The following is a 19,929-nucleotide window of genomic DNA, read 5'->3' as shown; positions in this document are numbered from 1 at the left end:
TGGTGTACCCTTTCCGCCAGCGTTACCCAAACCGATGATTAGCCTAGCCGCTGCCCGGGATCGTCGTGTGATTGTAGTTGCCAAGGTAAGTGACAACATTTCGATGAAATTTCATAGGGTTTGAAAGAATAAAATTTACTTTTCAGATCCGCTGGTGCTGTTGCCGACTCTCTTTAGTGGTACGTCCTGCGGTCTCTAAGGTGTGTGGTACTGCGAATTGGGCCTTCTATGAACCTGCGATGCGATGAACCTGCCTGGCTGTCGTCGGTGGGCTCGATGAGGCGCTTATAAAACCATGACGGAATTGCTACATACAAGGTGCTATCACACGAATATAGCATGACTGACTCGGATGATGGAGTTCCTCTGGCATGTGGACCTGGCAGCATGGGTTCGCTGGATAAAGCCTGCTGGGGTGTAGCTGCTCAACAGCTGTGCGTGGACCAACAACTGCTATGGATTGATTGCTCCATCATCGACCCGATGTATTTATCTGCGTACAACGGAAAATGCTTAATTTGTTGCCAATTTGTTTTATGAATAAAGAACTTCCCTGGATGCGGAAGCGCTGGGCCTCCGCAACGCTCCTAAGAACGTCTAATGACCTTTGTTCGACGTGATGACAACCTTTAGAACCTTGTTCAGGGAGCCCCTTCAATTTCGCAATCTTGGCCAAACCTTTTTGGCATTAATATGGGAACGCGAAGTAATTAGTACAACTCCTTGCACAGTGGGCTCTCCAAATGGTACGATGTTTACAACGATATGGTGATACAAACGACATAATGCCCCAAACTGTGGAGTCTTTAAACAATTTGTGTAGGAGTCTTCAAGCAGAAATTTCTTCATAAGATTTTGGATCTACTAGGATTCTACAGATGACAGGGGGAACTTCAAGCAATATGGATGGACTTTACGGTAGGGGGTGTTTCTTCAAACGGTATGATTCGTAAAATTGACTTAACTAAATTGTGCATTTAATCAGAACCTTCATGCTTTGATGCGAAAATTGATTAGGCACAGTGTATCTTAAAACGATTTGGGGTTTGGATGAAATTTAGCTTTACCACAGAGAACAGACGTACAAGCTCGAACAAAAAATCTTTAAAAATGTGTGTAAAATTTCAAATGCTGACACCCAAAAAATACGTTGAAACTTGACTTAAAACAGTGCCATCTATTGCGATGTTCAAAAGTTACAAATCAAATTTTCACAGTTATCTTTGGTGTATTTGGAGACATCTGGTGGTTAAGTCAAAAAGGAAAAATTGGTTAAAATGTTCGTTGGAAATTTTAAACAAGTTTCGTGAGGTGGCTTGTACGTCTGTTCTCTGTGGCTTTACTTCAACTCCATTTGATTACTTAAAACGATTGGACTTAAGAGAGGAGATAGTACTTGGAGGGTTTGAGCTTGACTTGACTTTTGCCTAGTTCAAATATGCGACATTGCTAATTCGATCTTCATGCTGGCAGACACTTCGAACTAGTGTCTCAACTACTCATGGGCTAGAAATGGATTCTCATGATCGATTTTGCTTAAAGATCGACTGTACTTCAATACAAAATTCTGACACATACCATACACAAAATCTTTTTTTTATTTATTTATTTCAATCTTTGCAGATGCTCTAAAAACTAAGTACAATGAAAAATATTTAAACTATCTTATTCTAGATTTAAAAACAGTTTTGGAAACATTGAAATCGAAATCACTAGATATTTCATTGAAGCGCGCGCAGCATACATCCAACGGGTTGTTTTGACCGTATTGGGTTCGTCGCAGGGCAAGTCTAAGAAAATCGCGCGTCCGGGTTGTTCTGATGGGAGCATTTAACGGCAGTAGTGATAGCAGTTCTGAGCAATCCACGTTGTTCTGCAGGAGGTCGAAGATGAAAAGCCGTTGTAGGTAAACGCGCCTTGATTCCAGTGTCGGCAAATTCAATAACAAACAGCGTTGTTCATAAGGCGGGAGGTTATGAGCGTCGATCCATGGTAGTTGACGCAGAGCATATCTGATGAAGCATCGTTGTACTCTCTCGACCCTGTTTACATGCACAGTCTGATATGGTGCCCAAATTTGCACCCCGTACTCCATAATACTGCGCACAAGAGCACAGTACAAAGATTTCAAACTGTAGAAGTCATTGAAAAATGATGTGTTTCGTCGTATAAAACCGAGAACTGCAAAGCCTTTCGCTACTGTTGCGGAGATATGCTGGGAAAAGTTTAGTTTACTGTCCAAAATAATTCCAAGGTCCTTGACAGTAGATGTGCGGTTCAAAACGGTCGATAGTACTTTATATTCGAAATTCAGTGGACGACGTAGACGAGAGAATGAGATGACATTGCACTTAGTAACATTGGGTGCCATACCATTTTGGTAGCACCAACTTGAGAGTGTGTCTATGTCCTTTTGAAGAGCACAACAATCAACCAGAGAGGAAATCGTTCGGAAAATTTTGAGATCATCGGCGTACAGTAACTTTTCTGATTCGATCGTGGAGCCTAGGTCGTTTATGAAGAGAAGAAAGATCAAAGGTCCTAAATGACTTCCCTGAGGAACTCCAGAAGTGATTTCGAAAGGTGTCGAGTTAATGTTTTTCAGTCGTACAAAAGCAGTTCGGCCTACAAGGTATGAGTTGAGCCACCTACAAAGCCAATCTGGTAGTCCAGTACGACGCATTTTTTCAATAGCCAGCTCGTGTGGTACCTTATCGAAAGCCTTGCTCAAGTCTACATACACAGCATCGACTTGTTGACGTTTGTCTAGTCTAGGAACCAACTTCGAAACGTAAGTCATAAGGTTAGTGGTCGTGGATCTACCTTTCATAAACCCATGTTGATCTTCCGAAATAGTATGACGCACCGATTGGTAAAGCACGTCAAATACTAGACTCTCAAACACCTTCGGAAAACAGCTCAGAATCGATATTCCGCGATAGTTTTCAGCTTGGTGTATGTTTCCGGATTTGTGAATCGGCGTAATCGATGCATTTTTCCAGGCATTGGGAAAAATACCCTCCATCAATGACTGGTTGAAAATAATCGACATAGGAACGGACAATGAGTCAGCGCATTTTTTTACCAGAGCTGGTGGAATTCCATCCGGACCAGGACCTTTCGATTCATCCAACGCGGCCATCTTGCGGAACACATCATTCGGTGATAAAATCAGCATATCCAGGTTGAAGTCTCGGCTCTGCAAACTATTCAGGTACGATTCCGACAAAGGTGGTGAGTTATTACTTAGCACGCTCTGAAAGAATGACGAGAATAGATCTGCAGCAGCCCGCGGCGTCGCAGCGGTTGTGTCGTTGTATTTAATGGTATGAGGTACACCTTGAGTACCTTTTCGTTGTCTAACATATGACCAGAAGGATGCGGGATCAGCTCGAGCGTTGTCCTGAATGCGATTCATGTAATCACAAAAACTAGTCACATGCAAAGAGTTGTAGGCGCTCTCTAAGTCACGTAACTCGTTAAAGTGATCCATGCCATCGTCGTTGTGAAACCTTTTCCTTGCCTTCCGGAGGCGGTTGCGCAGGTTGCGGAGTTCGGGGTTCGACCAAGGTTGACGGGTTCCAGAATGTGCCCCTTTTGAATGACTTTCAACCGAATTCATTCCTTCTGACTTATCATATCATCATATCATATCACAATCGTATGGATCTTTCTGACTGACACAAAAACTGACTCATCTTGGGTAGGGTTCTGACAAAACGTTCCGCTTCATTTCTGACGGTGGGTTCATGGAAAATATTTTCGCACATCGATTCTTCAATGGATTTGGTGCTTGCTCTTAACCCGACATGTTTCCAGCTTCTAGAATCGTATAAGCGATTTCTATAGTTGCTTGTAGAACCAACGAAGGTGTGAGAAATGTTTTGATGAGATTCGACCACTCGACCTGACACTATCCAACCAAAAACTGTATTTTGGAGTGTAGGACCATTCTTCGTGGCCCTTCGTCGTTCATTTTTCATCAAATCCAAGTAATACTCGGCACCAATGATGACATCAATCGGCTTTGACTCGTGGAAGAAAGGATCGGCTAACAATTCAGAATCGGGAAGCGACATGAACGAAGGATCAAACGACGTCGAAGGTAGATGTAGTGTAAGGTTTGGTAACACGAAAAACTGCATAGTTTCTTGGAAACTAGATATTTTAGGCGAACGCGGACAGACTTCAGCATGTATGGACTTCGTCGAAACTGACTGAGACGACCCAATACCCTGAACTGACAAATATGTAGGCGCTTCTTTCAACTTCAGCTTGTTCGAAAACTCTTGGGACATTAAGCAATGTTGCGAACAAGAATCTAACAATGCTCTGGCAATCTGAGCGTTACCGAAACGGTCCTTAATCTTTACAAGAGCGGTAGGGAGCAGAATATTCGACGCAGACTTAACAGGTAGTGCGACGTAGTTGTGGCTTGTGCTTGGCGTTGGCAAATCGAATTGTGTGGTTGCATTTGGTGAATTGTGTGTTGCATTTTGTGTTTGAGTGTGTGTTTCCGTAACTATTGGCATGGTGTGACCTTGCTGTTGATAAGCTTGCTGTGGATAAATATGGGTGCTTTCTTGATTAGAGGGTTGTGCAATTGACTGTTGACTGAATCTCGGATTCGACGGATTTGGAACGGAGGATCGCGTAGCATGCAACATAGTGTGATGCTTTTGTTGACATAATCGACAACTGCTACGGGTGCAGTTCGTCGCAAAATGTCCAGGCTGTAGACAATTTCGACAGACTCGACTTCGATTGGCGGCTTCAACACGTTCTGATATCTTCAATCGAAGGAATCTCTGGCAGTGAAACGGTGAGTGCCATGCTTCGGTACAGAACGGGCATCGTGAATCCGATCGGATGGTTGTATGGCAAACTGTTGATCTTGTCTGACGTATTTCGGATGGTGGACTTCTTGCAGAGGTGATTGATTGGAGAACTGAGCAGTGACCTTGCAAGAACAGTAGCAGCTCTTCGTACGTTGGGACCTCCTTAGACCCGTAATGCGTCTCCCACTGACGTAATGTTGCAGAATCTAGTCTAGCGCACAACATGTAGACTAGTATTGTACTCCAAGACTCCGTTGGCTCACCGATTTTCTGCAACATCATCAAATTCTTTTCAAACTCGCTGATGAGAAAGTTCAGACCGTCGTAGTTCTCCTTTTTTAGTGGTTCGAGGGCGAAGAGAGCGTCGAGATGAGCCTTGACAATAAGCTTTTTGTTTTCGTAGCGGACTTCCAATATTTTCCAGGCGACGTCGTAGTTTGCCTCTGACAGCTCGATGTTGTTTATTTCCTTCAGTGCATCACCATGCAGAGAGGAACGGAGGTACGTGAACTTGTCCATTTTCGTCAGATGCTCGTTGTCGTGAATGAGACTACGGAAAGAATCTCTAAACGTAACCCATTCTCTGATTGTTCCGCTGAAGGACGGCAAACGAATCTCTGGCAGCTTCACTCTGGACGTATTCCCTGACGCAGACTGACTCTGGCTGTTGCTGGTTGTGTTTACCCCTAAGGCATCCTTATCGCCTTGAAGTCTAAGGAGGTCACCTCGAATTGCAAAGTATCGGTCATCAAACTGCTGCAGAATTTTATCGTTCTCTTCTTCGCGCTGTTTTGCAATCTCCCCTTTGACTTCGCTGTCAGCATCTTTCTGCTCTTTCTCGGCCGCTTCGTCCAGCAACATTTCAATCTTGCTCCGTACTTCGAAAAATTCACTGTACACAGTATCAATCACTTTCAACCTTGAGCTTAACTGGCACCGATCACTATCGATCTGATAGGTTTGGATGAATCTATCAGTACCATCAAAAATCACATATAACTGCCGCTCACGTTTTTGCAAAGCCTTCAGCGTACTTCTCGACATTGCAACACTTTTTGTAATCTGACACAGGCTTCAAAATTTCGACGAATTCAGACTTGTACCACCAGACAAGCTCTTAAACTGACACGTTGTTTCTGACACAGGCTCAATATCTGAAAATGTTCCAGACGATTTGAATTCAGACTCGATTTCTGACAAGATTTCTTCTGACTTAATTTCCGACAAGATTTCTGACAATATTCAGACAAGAATTCTGATGCTGGATGGTTTTAAGACTCAGATTCAATTTTGATAAGTTTCAGAAAAGTTTTCCGACAATATTCACTTAAGAATTCCGACACAAACTGATTCAGACTTAATTCTGGCAAGTTTTGTAAGATTAACGACAATATTCACTTAAGAATTCCGACACAAACTAATTCAGACTTAATTCTGACAAGTTTCCTGACTCCAACTTAATCTCTTAAAGAAACTTGTATTTTCTGACAAACTCAGACTTAATTTCTGACACAATCTTAAATTCTTAAACAAACTTGTGATTTTCCGACAAATTCCAACACCTTGGACCCAATCCGTCCAGTACTGATTAATTCTGACCAAAATATCTGACTTGCACCTTCTGTGCTACTAACTTGCACCTTATGTGCTTCTGACTTAGGGTGTTTGCACTTAATTTTGATCAACTCAACGTTCCATCCGATCGCGACGCGAATTACCGAGACTAGCAACCCAATATTGACAGCAGCGAATGGGCACAACCAGTGAAAAATTGCAAAGTAAAATGCCAAAAGAATACCAAGACCAATTTGTAGTTAACGGACAGGGCACACACTTTATGCAATCAAAAGATCAATTCACACTTAAATCTTTATTTATTGCCACAGTACTTATTTTCTGGCCTCATGCATCAAGCCAATAATACTTCCTGGTATGTTTCGATAAACAGCTCCAAACTGCTGCGTTGTTCGCTGGTTGTTGAAAATCAGCTGTTCTCTGCTGCTTTGCTGGTCAATACGCTTCAGGTTTCGGCTTCACTTTTGATTGAGGTATCCCGTAGTAATTGTTCCAATATCGCGATGGCTGACTTTCGCAGAACAATGTAAAAAATGCACTCAAGCCAAGCTACGGCTTTTGAACGTCCAATAAGATGCACTTTAATTGTTCGCAATAACAATCACTAAAGTCCAGCACTGCGATGGCGATTTTGTGAACGCAAAATGGTTTACACTTTTGCTGCTGTCGAGCAAAGTCCAAACTTCACTTAAAACTTCTTAATGTCCAATTTATGTTCCGGAACCACTTTCCGGACGGTCATCCGGCTCGAAGGACCAAATGTTTAGGTACCGGAACACTTTTCGGACGCGATAAGAAACCCGGAAATCACTTTTGATTTTACTTAATCAAAACACTTTATTCTTCGGTTTGATTTGGGGGGTAGTTTATTTGGGCGATCTAAACTTCACGGCGGATTGGTTTGGACTGTCCTGAGTCAACTGTGTTGTGCATAAAGTGGCGAAACAGAGAAAATGTATATAAAACGAAATTCCCTATCATTGTAATCAACACATTCACAAGTTGTTTAAGTATAAAGTATGAGACGAGAAAAGAGCATAACTTTTGCAGTGCTGTTACTCTGAGTATGTTTTCTCTATGTACTGAACAGAGCTTATTTCTCCCGGAAGCTCTTTTAGGTCTGTTTCGGGTGGGTCTAAATTCCCGTCGGCTAGTGTCAGCTCTATCTCTTACTACCACAACTGAGCGGTGAGTTTACACTCAAACAGCAAATATGAAAAAATGACTATAATAACAAAACTTGAAAAAAGACCAGAAGAAACAAAAATATCATTTTAGTCAATTTTGACTTTTTTATTAGAATTTGGCAAATTGGTTAAGCATTTAATATAAATAAATTAACACGATATAAAAAGCAATTTCTGTGGGTTTGTTTGTTTGTTTGTTTGTTTGTTTGTCCTCTATAGGCTCAGCCATCTTAAGAGCTAGAGAGCTGAAATTTGGCATGGATACTCATTAGGACCAGGAATGATGAAAAATGTTTTCAGATTTTCGGACGACCCCTTCTAAAGGGGGTCATCCATACAAGACAAATATTGTTTTCGCGATATTGACGTTTTTGTCGGATTGTGACAAAAATTTGCACATAGGGGTTTTGAGAGTTGAGGAATTGATTCCAGGTATTGAATTTTGTGTCAGAGGTCGGCAAAAGGGGTCGTCCATATGAACTGTTCAGTGTTTATATTATTCTGACGTAATTATGCATTGGATTGATATGAAAATTTGAACATGAGTGTTTTGAGGGACGAGCAATCGATTCTACATATTAAATTCAGGGTCAGGGGCCAAAGGGGTCGTCCATATCAAATTTTTAATGTTTTTACTATATCGTCGTTATTACGCATTGGATTGAGATGAAAATTTGCAGACGGAGATTTTAAGGAACGGACAATCGATTCCAGTTATCAAATTTTGTAGAAGGCGTCGGCAAAAGGGGTCGTCCATATCAACTGTTCAATGTTTTTGCGATATTGGCATTATTATAGATTTGTTTTTGATGAAAATTTGCATAAGAGTATTTTGAGGAACGATCAATCGATTCCAGGTTTCAAATTCAGGGTCAAAGGTCAGCCAAAGGGGTCGTCCTTATTAACACTGTTTTTGCGATATTAATGCTATAAAACATTGGATTAAGATGTAAACTTGGTACGTGGGAGTTTCAAGGAACGAGTAATTGATTTCAGGAGTCAAATTTTTATTCAGAGGTCTGCGAAAGGGATCGTCCATATGAACTGTTCAATGTTTTTGGGTTATTGACGGTATTATGCATTGGATATAGATGAAAATTTCCACATAGAAGTTTTGAGGGACGCTCAATTGTTTCAGATTTCAAATCTCGAGTCAGGTGTCGGCAAAAATGGTCGTCCATATTATCTGTTCACTGTTTTTGCTATATTGGGAGTTATTCTGCGAGTCGAGTGATGTGACTCACAAAATTTCACTTCTTTATCCTGACTCCAGGAAATGTTTCAGAGAAGAAACGTTAGTATGAATGAGCTCAAAAATCGATCACAGGACATTTGAGCTGAAAATTCTAGCCTAGAGTGGTTTCTGGAGTCGGCACAACGGAGTGAAATTTTTCACATCACGTCACGTGACTCTCAGAATAAGCCCCATTGTCTTGGTTATACATCGGATTATAATGAAAATTTGCTCATGGGAGTTTAACAACATATGTTTTTGATTTCACGTGTCAAATTTTGACAAGGAATCAGTAAAAGGGTTCGTCTCAATATTTTCGATTTTTTTTTCCAATCATTACGTTGTTAAACACGAGAGTTTTGCAGGACGAGGAATCAATTTCTGATAACAAATTTTCTATTAGACGACAGAAAAGAGGTCGTCCACATTTACTGTTTAATGTTTTTGCAATAATCGTTATATTATGCATGAGATCCACACAAAAATTCATTCACGGGTGTTTTACAAAACGCACAATTGATTTATGAATTAAAATTTTCAATCAGAAAAGGGGTCGTTAATATTACCTTTGAAATATTTTAGACATAATTTCGTTGTTATGCATCGAAAAAGACAAAAAATCGTTCATAGGTGTTCTTTTCGACGGTCAATCAATTTCTTATTTTAAATTTCCGTTTGGTAAACAAGCAAATAGGTCACTTGCAAATTCTGTTTAATATTTTAAGCAATTTTTTGGTGAAAATTCGATCCAATTACCAACCAAATACAAAATCATCAGCTTTAAAGTTAAATGCGAAACGAAGTTCGTACGGGATCAGCTAGTAGTTAATATTAACGAGCCTATAGTAAACAAAGAGACGAAATGTCACGATTGGAATTTTTGGATTTTCTGTCAGTGTCATTCCAATCGAGCAAAACCAAGCAGTCTTAAAGGTAGACCTACAGCATCAGGGTTGCAAGCACATTATTTCGAAAGGGATCAGATTGCGCTTCTTTGTTTACTATAGTTTCTTTAGTTAATATGAAGATGGAAAAGGGACTCAGAATAAAAAAAGGTATAGGAATCGTGCGAAATAAAACATAACATTTTTTTGGATCAAGACATTTTTTTATATTTTTGTGCACATTTACACATGTTTTTACTGGGTACAGTTGATGGTTACACTTTTAATCATAATTTTGTAACATATAAATTGCATAGTCAAATTCATTTCAAACAGCAATTCTCGGTGTAGAAATAGATTCAATTCTTTATTTGTAAGTGTATTTTGTTTTGTTTTATATAATAGCATCACACTGAACTGATCACGGCTATGCTTTTTTTTTGTCGAATTCCGCTTATTAATACTTTGCAATTGCCAAGCACCGCGTTAGAAAAATAGCATCCTTTTGTCACAAGTGTTTTCTAAATATTAGTGTGCTTTTCTTTCAAACAGAAGTAAGATGATGGGGTACAGTTTTTTTTGTAATGTTTACAGTTGAAACCTTCCATTCTTGTACGTTTGCCTTTTTCATCGTTTTCCTGTTTTCTAGCGATTAATAAAGGTTGTGTCAATCAATTTGCTGTTTATAGCGTAAATATGAAAGTTCTGGTTCAATAGATGCAAAATATATCGAAGCTCTCTGCAACATTTAGATCACGTTTTTTTCTATTATTTATTCATTCGTTTACATGGGATTACATTGAGAAAACCTTTGAACTTACGATTGCCAATTTTTGATGCCAAGTTACACTTAACATGTTAATTTGTTAGTTTTGCTTATAGCATATCAGTTTTGCACCTTTTTACATTATGAGCCGTTAAACGTTAAGGGTATATAAAAAAGTTAAAATAACACGTTGTTTAAAAAAAATGTGAATTTGGTCAAATATTGAGAAGAAACAAAGATTCAAAACAATGCTAAATTGAGCACCAAAATGTTGAAAGATGTCTGGAAGAATTTGATTCTTCTTCAAATTGCAAAAACTTATTATTAGTATACAGGCCTTTTAAAAAAGCGTTAGCACGATCAAATTTCGATTTGCTCGAATCAAACACACCTACAATTAGATAAGATAGCCTATTTAATGTAAAGATTAAGTTAATTTTGTGGGATGGCGTAAAAAAATACTATTCATTTTAGATTTTGGCTCAAAAGTTCTACTTATAAAAAAGACTTTATTGTACATTGTGCTATTGGAAGGGAAAACCTATAATTTTAGATTAAAACAAGTTGATCATGACAGATTACTTCTAGGTGGCATGGTTCGATGGGATTTGTGCTTTTCTCGTATTGCTAAAAGATTACAGTGGATATAAGCTCGCTATAATAAATGAGTTTGTTTGAGATATGGCAATAAGGTTTGTGAAAAACTCCGTAAAGTATAGTTTATATGAAATAATCCCTGAATCCCCCCACAAATCCCTGATTCAATCTAATTGGAAATAATTGACTCAACATTAAGACAAGTATCAAACAGAATGTTTAATAGGAATGAGGATTCAAGGTTTAAGTTGTAGCCAAGAACGATACATTCTGGAGATGTTTCATATGGTGATGGGTTGAAGTAGATTACCTACATACATAGCTTCGAAAATTGGTCAGAATAATAAAGCATTGTGCAATGGTTTCTTGTTTCCGTTTAGCAGTTCTAAAATTTCTTACATTAAGGATTTATTTTTTTTGTTTTTTTTGACTCGTCTACATTTTCACGTCAGTTTTAATTAATGGTAGTAAAGATAAAAAAAATAAAATAATATCAGGTAATATATTAAACAATAAAACAAATAGCTTCTTAAAACAAAATGCGAACCTGCAAAAACCGACAACAGGAATAATCTATCCTAGAACGGTTACACATTGTCACTAACAAAAATTGACTAATCTAAAGCCTAAAATGGAATCAACATTTCACTTAACACATAATAAGAACATTGCACAAACATGCTATAGAGCTTCATTTCTTAGTCCCTGCGGAGTTTCTTCTGTTCCCAAGCAGTTTGAATAGACCAGATGCTCAACGGACGCATATATCCAATGGCCCGATAGTATCGCTCGGCGTACAACGCTTCCGGTGTTTCAAAGTTCATACCGATTTTCTCCGACATGGTCTGATACATTCCTCCGGCCGTCTGGAACGCCTCCGTAAACATGCCCTCGTGAATCATCGTGGAGGCCAACGCGTACGTTACTCCCGTCCAAACTTCTTCGCCCTGCATGGAACTTCCGTCTGCCCGACCGTCTTTGTTTGGTTGACTGTTCGGGATGTACCCATTGACTGCTCCCATATTACCGCCACAGAACCGCATCACATTGTTATCGTAGATTGTCTTCAACGCCGTCCTTACATTCTCCTTTGGTAGAATATCGTAATCGAATCCACAACTTCGCAAATACCAATGACCACACAGTTGATCGGACATGATAGAGTTTTTGGACGCACTCTGCCCGTCAAATTTGTAATACGACCCATTCCACAACTTTTCCTCAAACGAGGCCTTACCTTTTTCCAACAATTCCCGATACTTGATACAGTCTTCAGATTGGTCCAATAGATTGGCCATCACAGACATAAAATGTAAGCTTGCCAACCAGAGACTACCGCAATAGGCACTGGGCCCATCCATAACCCACGTATCGTATGTCTGATCTGGAGCTCCGGAGTTTTCAATCAACCCGTCATTATCCGTATCCCACTCCAGTGTCTTTTCCAACACCAGTTTACAGGCCGGATACATGCTCTTCAAATACGTCAAGGCATCCATAAGGTAAACCTTCCCATTGGTCTCATTAATATACATCGAAGCGGATTTCTTCTCCTGCCCCTTCTCGTCCGGCGATACTTTATTGCGATTGTCCTGGATGTACATCTCGTACATGCTTTCTTTGTCAATGAACTCGATCGAGCTAAATTTGCTAGCGTTTTCCGCATTCAACTGGGCGTAGTGGTTCAGATTGTAGTAGTCCCGGTAGACCTGCATGATGAACTTGGTGTTCAGATCCCGCCACTCGGACACATCATGCACCGGATAGGCATTGATCAGATCGAAGGGTTCCTCCTCTGTAACGAGAGTGCATTGCAAACAGAGTTTAGTTATATAGGTTAATGTATTGGATTATACGTAGATCACAAACAACCATCGAGGTTCTATAATATTGTTTAGAGGCATTCGCTGTACGGTCTTGGTACAAAACCTCACTAAAACTTTTAGAAGCATTTTTTTTTGTTTCGATTTAAGTCGTTTTACCATCATGGCATTTGTGACATTATATCAACGTTGCAGTTGGCAGACAGTTAAGGAAAAAAAACTTTTCCGGTACAACTGCGATGAAGGTTCAATCTTGGGCTCGAACTCGTGGACATCGGCCCAGGAGGCAACTGACTTTCCAATGTTTTTTGAGAAAATCGCGTTCAAAGTTTGACAGCTCTAAAAGCTCCCAGAATAATTATTATTTTTAACCTAACATTTTACAATCAAAATGTAGGTGTCCGAACTTTTTCTCCCAGCTGATAACTCCATTTGTTTATTTGGTGCATTCGCCTACCGAAATGATGAAAAAACCAGTTTTGCCACGAGTTACATACTGTAAGGATTAGGTAGGGGAGATAAGGGCATAATGGCCACCTTAAAGAAAACGCTTATTTAATCATAGAGAACAGCTGTAATATGTGAATTACATAGTTGTTTCGTGTTCAGCCACTCAAAAAGGTCTATGTATTGCCTAATTGGATGAAACTTGATAAAGTAGATAAAAACGTTTAAAAATGCATTTTAATTTTTTTTTCCCGAAAGCTGAAAACCAGCCACAGGGGCATAATGAGAACCTCCCTGGGGCAGTATAAGCACCATTAATCAGGGCACGATGAGCGTTTTCTGCCGGGGAATCTAGCAGCGAATTCGATTCGATGAAGTCAACTGAATAATAAAGCTACAGCTTGACTTGTTTCATCTGACGATTTGGCCTATTGGTAAGGTGTCAGAGAGGTGATCAGTAGACTCGAGTTCGATTCCTGGTCAAGGTGTTTTTTTTGCATTTATCATTCATGATCGATGCATTTTGCACTAAACGGTGAGGCGTAGATTCATCAAACAAAGCAATAACAAAATATTCTAGGTCTGTTTGTAGAATTCACAGAATTAACACATTAGACTGAGTCGATTTGGGGTCATTTTTGAATTTCTCAAACCCTGGGGTCTAAAAAGCTTCGTCTTGGTCCAAAACTCATCCATGATTTTTTGTAGAATTTTGAAGTAACGTTTACATGAGTAAATTTGAACTTTTAGGTTTGTATGGGAAAATTGAATATTTTGTACTGGAAAATCAACATCGTTTTTGTATCTTCTGTGGAACCGAGCCTGCGGACAGTTTTTGTGCCAATTTATTAAATTCCTAAGGGAAAATTTCCGCTGAACAACTTTGTCGTAGACTGTAACCTCGTGTCTTATTAAGCAAAAAAGTTATTAGCTGTTTAACAGAGGTATGTCTTTTCGCATTGTTAAACAACAAATTCAATTGACATCACTGCTGGAGCCTAGCGAAGTACTGCAAGAAAAGTAGTCATGAAAAACCTCGCTAGGCGCCCTGCAGGGATGTCAATTGAATTTATTGTTTATCAAAGCCAAAAGACATATCCTCATTCAACACCTAATAACTTTTTTGCCTAATAAGATACGAAGTTACGGTCTTCGACAAAGTTGTTCAGCGGAAATTTTCCCTTAGGAATTTAATAAATTGGCACAAAAACTGTCCGCAGGCTCGGTTTCACAGAAAAAAAAACAAAAACGATGTTGATTTTTCAGTATAAAATATTCAATTTTCCCATACAAACCTAAAAGTTCAAATTTACTCATGTAAACGTTACTTCAAAATTCTACAAAAAATCATGAATGAGTTTTGGACCAAGACGAAGCTTTGTAGACCCCAGGGTTTGAGAAATTCAAAAATGACCCCAAATCGACTCAGTCTATTAACACATGCTCATACATTATGATTCTGGTGTTTTGTTTGACGATGATGCTACTGGCCGTATACTGTAACAATCAAAAAAACCAATCATTAATGGTATGTGAAAAAAATCCACTCGAACAGGAATCGAACTCGAGTCTACTGATCACCTCTCTGACACCTTAATAATAGGCAAAATCGACAGATGAAACAAGTCAAGCTGTAGCTCTATTATTCAGTTGACTTAATCGAGTCAAATTCGCTGCTAGATTATACGGCAGAAAACGCTCATCTTGCCTTGATGAATTGTACTCTGTTCGCCCCAGGTCAACAAATTTAAGTAAAAACACGTTTTAAAATTAAAGTGAAAAATCAAAAAATTTATGATGGTGAAAATTGAGAAACAATGTGTAAATCATGTTGCAGTGCGCACATTTCAGATCAAGATGAAGTGGTGCTTGAAAAATTATAATATTTTCGTCACTTGAGAACCTAACTGTTTTTTTTATGTTTCTGTTAATGTTAATGACCCATTCCAGCGTGACGTCACAACGTTTGCAAAACAATTTTTTGGTATATTGTATGTAAGTTTTACAGGTCATATCGCACATTGTTAAAAATTGTACATTATAAGGTCAAAATTTAATTCTCTACAATTTGAAACCAAAAGTATTTGTATATAATAAATAGTTAACAAAATATAAGCAAAAGGAATCGTGACAACGCCGCAATTTTCTGCTCTTCTATTTAATCAAAGTTTATGAAAATTTCAGGAAAGTATCGATGCATTACAACCAACAAAAAACTGTTTTTGATTTTTTCAAATTTTGATTTCAATTTATTTTAGAGCGATTCAGTTTCGTGACGTCACAACGCACCATTTTTTTAAAGCAGGGTTTTGCAAAGCGTTGTGACGTCACGAAATTTGATGGTTAGCTACATGAAATAAATCAAAGTATAATCTTAAAATGAATGCTTGATTTACTTAAAATGCTAAAAAACTTAATAAATAATGTGATTTGGTGATGAAATCGATCCATTTATTCCCAAAAATTAAAAGGAATTTTATCTCAAAGGCCCATATCAGCTGATATGGTTTGCAACACTGCTCACATCAATTTTATTCGAATTTTTTTTGCGATCATGTGAATATTATTTAGGACAAAACTAAAACTAGGAAATATTTATTCGTAAAAGCGTTAAAATGTGTTTCTGAATCTTTTTAATCTTTAATTGCAAAGGAAAGGAAAAATAAATGATAATTTCAAAGCCTTCGATCTTTCCAAAGATAGTTAATCGACACTAGAGTGCCTAAATCAGCCATCTAATGAAAATCTTAAAAGTTGCAAGCTTAAATAGATCCTAGGCCTAACACAAAGTCCAGTGCCAAATTTTGGGATTGGCCCACGGAAATAGAGGGCACAATGAGCCTAAAATTTGTATGGAATTATGAGAAATTGGGTTTGGAAGATCATTGAACACGGGGTTCGATTTAGATTTTCTAGTGACATTCTTTGAGGTGGAAATTTCAATAAAAGCAGTTTTCTATTAAAATAATTTAATTAATTTTATTAATTTATTTTCTATGAAAATCTTATGAATTTTTTTTAATAAAAAAGTTAATCTATTAAGTTTACCAGTTTACCAGATTTTTTGAATCTCATTACATTTACTTCATAGAACTTATTTTGTTTGAACATAATTCCAGAAAGAAATAGAAGCTACTAGCGGTGTTTTTCATTCTAAAATAGATACATGAAGAACTTGATCTTTAACAAGATTTTTATTCAAATCACAGATAACTATCTGCTTTATGATTCACAAATATTCTTTTACAAAAACGATGATGATTTCATTTGTTTGATAGTTTGTTTATTCTTGAATCAAGCGTTTTTAAGCGCTGTTTTATATGTTTTATGAGAAATGTTTAAAAACAACTAAGTAAATGCAGAAAAAAAAAGTTTCTTTAAAAACTTGATAATAAAATTCCTTTATTGAATCACATTGTTGTGTTGAACTTGTATTGAAGAAATACTATCATAGTGTTGAAGTTAAAAGTCTTGAACGTTTTCGAAAAAAAGTAAATCAATTTTCGTGACGTCACAACGCATTCTTTACCCGGGTGCAACTCACAACCTGCTAAACCGATTTCAATCTAAAAATTGCATTAAATTCCACTCAAAAAGTTTGAAGAGACCTTTAATTTTCGATAATATGTGAAATTTCAGTAAATCATAAATTTAAAAAAAATTGGAATTTTCGTGACGTCACAACGCTTAAAAATAGATACCTTTATCAACGATTCTAGAGCGTAAACTTGCAGTAACTGTTATTTATCTTATATCATGCTTAAAAGATGGCTTTTCTACCATCATTTTGCAGTAATTTTTTTTGACATAACTAGATTTCTGACAAAGTTATGTTATAAATAAAGAATATTTGCAAAAATCAATTTAATTTCATACTAAAATTTTTAAATTTCAACGTTAAAATACTCAATTCTAAAAAAAGGTAGCTGAAAACCTTTTAATGGAAAATGACACTCAAGAAATAACCTTTCTAACGCTATTTAATTTTTATTTGGATAATGAAAAATAAAAATCGGTTCTCCAGTTGAGGGGTGCTTGGAATGGGTCTAATGTTTCTGTAAAGATAAAAAGCATATTTCTTTTTTGGTGGAAAATGAATACTATAGGTATTACGAAAAAAATCCTTATGAAAATTAGTTTAAGAAAATACGTACTTATGTAGGGAAAAGGAATGCTTATTATGCACTGGGTGACGTTAAAGAAAGTTTAGGAGGCTACACATTAAGATTGCAATCATCCTCTTCCAGGGCCGTAGGAAGAACTGACTCATTGCGCGGGGGGGAGGGGGGGGGGGGGGGGGGGTGTTATGTGATCTATTTTTTATGACATTTTTGCTCAAACAATGCATGATTTAAAAAAATAATATTTATTATTTTGAAATACTATGTAATTATTTATTTTTAAGTTCGTTTTTCTAGTTGAAAAAAAAACTAGTTTTTCGTGTTAAATAGAAACTTTTAAAAATACCTCCTAAAATCTTTCAAATGATGATAAGGATTTGTATAAAAAATCCTTATGCACTAAAATAGGGAACTTACTTTCATCGATGGTTGAAATCATATATTAGTATCCAAATCTGGTGAATTTAGCTAAAGATTGCAGAAGTTCTCCCGCACGTATCCGTCCTGGGAAAATCCGGACAAAATTCGGACATCCCTTTTCCAAATTTTCAAACCAAAATCCGGTCAATATTCGGGAGAATTTGACAAAAATCCAAAAACTATTCAACAAAAAAAAAATTTTTTTTTCACCGAAAAACACAACCACGTTTTAAATCGAATTTCAGTCTCTCAAAAAATCGTTAAGGTTTATATTAATAAATGTAGCTTGTTAAATTTCATTTTCGGGCCATAAAATTTTAAATTATAATGATGCATATAATTTTTTTGTTTTCCAAAAAAATGTGAATGTATCCGGAAAAATCAGTTTTCTTTCAACAAAATTTCGGCGGCCCAACCTTTCCCCATTCATAAAATTCAATATCAGGGCAAGTCCGGGTAAAGTCGAGTAATCTGGCTAGCTTAATTTTGTTTATTTGATTTGAACTGACCTTCAATTTCGAAAGAAAATCCTAAATCCTATTTTCAAAAGGTAAAAGTAAAAGATTACAAATTTGCAGTACAAATCCAATTTATGCAAACTCGATCCTCGTGAAAGATTTTAGTTTCAAATTTGGTTCTTGAAAATACTGCAATATTGATAATGTTGAACAATACGTCAAATCATATCAAATTCTCTGCAATTTCTGTAAGAGAAGATACATACATGTTTCTTTATCATTAATACATTTTCATTGAGAATCAATTCCTGCGGATGGTTTTTTTTTTTGCAAAATGAACTATAATTCTACTGAATTTTTGTCACTTTTAGCTGAAGTGTGTAAACGAACTGACTTTGGTTGAATTTTAAAATCGAACTAACATTCAGAATTATCATTATCATTATCAATTTTAATTCTTACCGAAATAGTCATCTTGATAGGTTAATTTTGATTATGGAACTCATTTACGAACTGAATCTGAATCTGAACTTTGAAACTGAATTGAAAATTTGAATTTTCAATCTGTTACGGAATTTGAATACGTTTTCTGATATGTTCAATAAATCGATTTGTGAATTTAGAAATCTGATCAAAGAATTGAAATCAGTTTCGAAACCCTCAATGATGAATCCATGATAATAATTCAGATGTTTTGGGTTTCAATGATTATTCTGTATTTCAAATGTGTATCCGACTTGCAAATTTAAATAAAAAATAAAAATTTCGAATGATGAATCTAAATCGCTATTTTGAAGCTTTGTTATGTTTGAATTTAGCTTAAGAATACAGTTCATGAGCCTCGAATCTGAAATCATGAAAAATATTAACTAAATGTAAAAAATGCGTATGAGTTTCGAAAATCTTTAATCAAATTTTTAAGGAAAAGTAAAACCAAATTTAAACGATGATTTCCATTTTTTTAAATGTTTCGAATCGAAAATGAAGAATCCTTAACTGGATACATAATCCTAAATTTGAAAACACAAATACAATTTCGATTTTTATTATAAATTTTATTATTAGGAAATGAATAACTATGCATAAGTGCAACTCCTCGCTTAAAACTTGTTTCTCAACTGATTTGTACAAAATTGATAACTGAAATTTGTGTCTCACTCAATATTCAGCTACAACACTTCAGTTTTCCGTTATTCAAAGTCTAACAAAACAAATCCGAAAAAAAGATTGTAGATCAGCTACGGAATGCTAAAAAAATTCACTTAGTTTTCAAGAAAGCTTTTTTTAAGATCATGACCTCAAAAAATGTAAAAAAGTCTTGTAAAAACCGTACTTTTTTATCAATGAACCCTCAAAATTGCTCAAACAATTTTGAGGGTTCATTGATTTAATTGATTGATATTTTTTAGAATTGTGGATCTGTGATTATATGAAAAGATGCCTCCCAGCTATGTAAAACTGAAAATGACCTAACTTCTCAACAGTAAATTTAAAAAAAATCTACAAATCTCACTACAATGCACTGTTTAGATGTGGTTTCAATCTAGGAATAAAGCCAATATCAAAAGTCATCACATAA

General features: G+C 36.8%; 1 protein-coding gene across 1 annotated transcript in view; it reads right to left on the bottom strand.

Moving 5' to 3' along the window:
• Positions 1-9,933: 9,933 nt before the first annotated feature.
• The window catches only part of LOC129746923 (non-lysosomal glucosylceramidase), a 65,346-nt gene continuing 55,350 nt past the window's right edge, over positions 9,934-19,929 (bottom strand). Inside the window, exon 8 of the mRNA XM_055740865.1 lies at positions 9,934-12,876. Within this exon, the coding sequence (XP_055596840.1) occupies positions 11,780-12,876 (1,097 nt within the window). The 3' untranslated portion in view covers positions 9,934-11,779. The remainder of the gene's footprint in view (positions 12,877-19,929) is intronic.

This window comes from Uranotaenia lowii, chromosome 2, assembly GCF_029784155.1.
Source record: "Uranotaenia lowii strain MFRU-FL chromosome 2, ASM2978415v1, whole genome shotgun sequence".
NCBI classification, from domain to species: Eukaryota; Metazoa; Arthropoda; class Insecta; order Diptera; family Culicidae; genus Uranotaenia; species Uranotaenia lowii.
The sequence above is the reverse complement of the archived record's forward strand: the minus strand, read 5'-3'. Positions and strand labels throughout refer to the sequence as shown.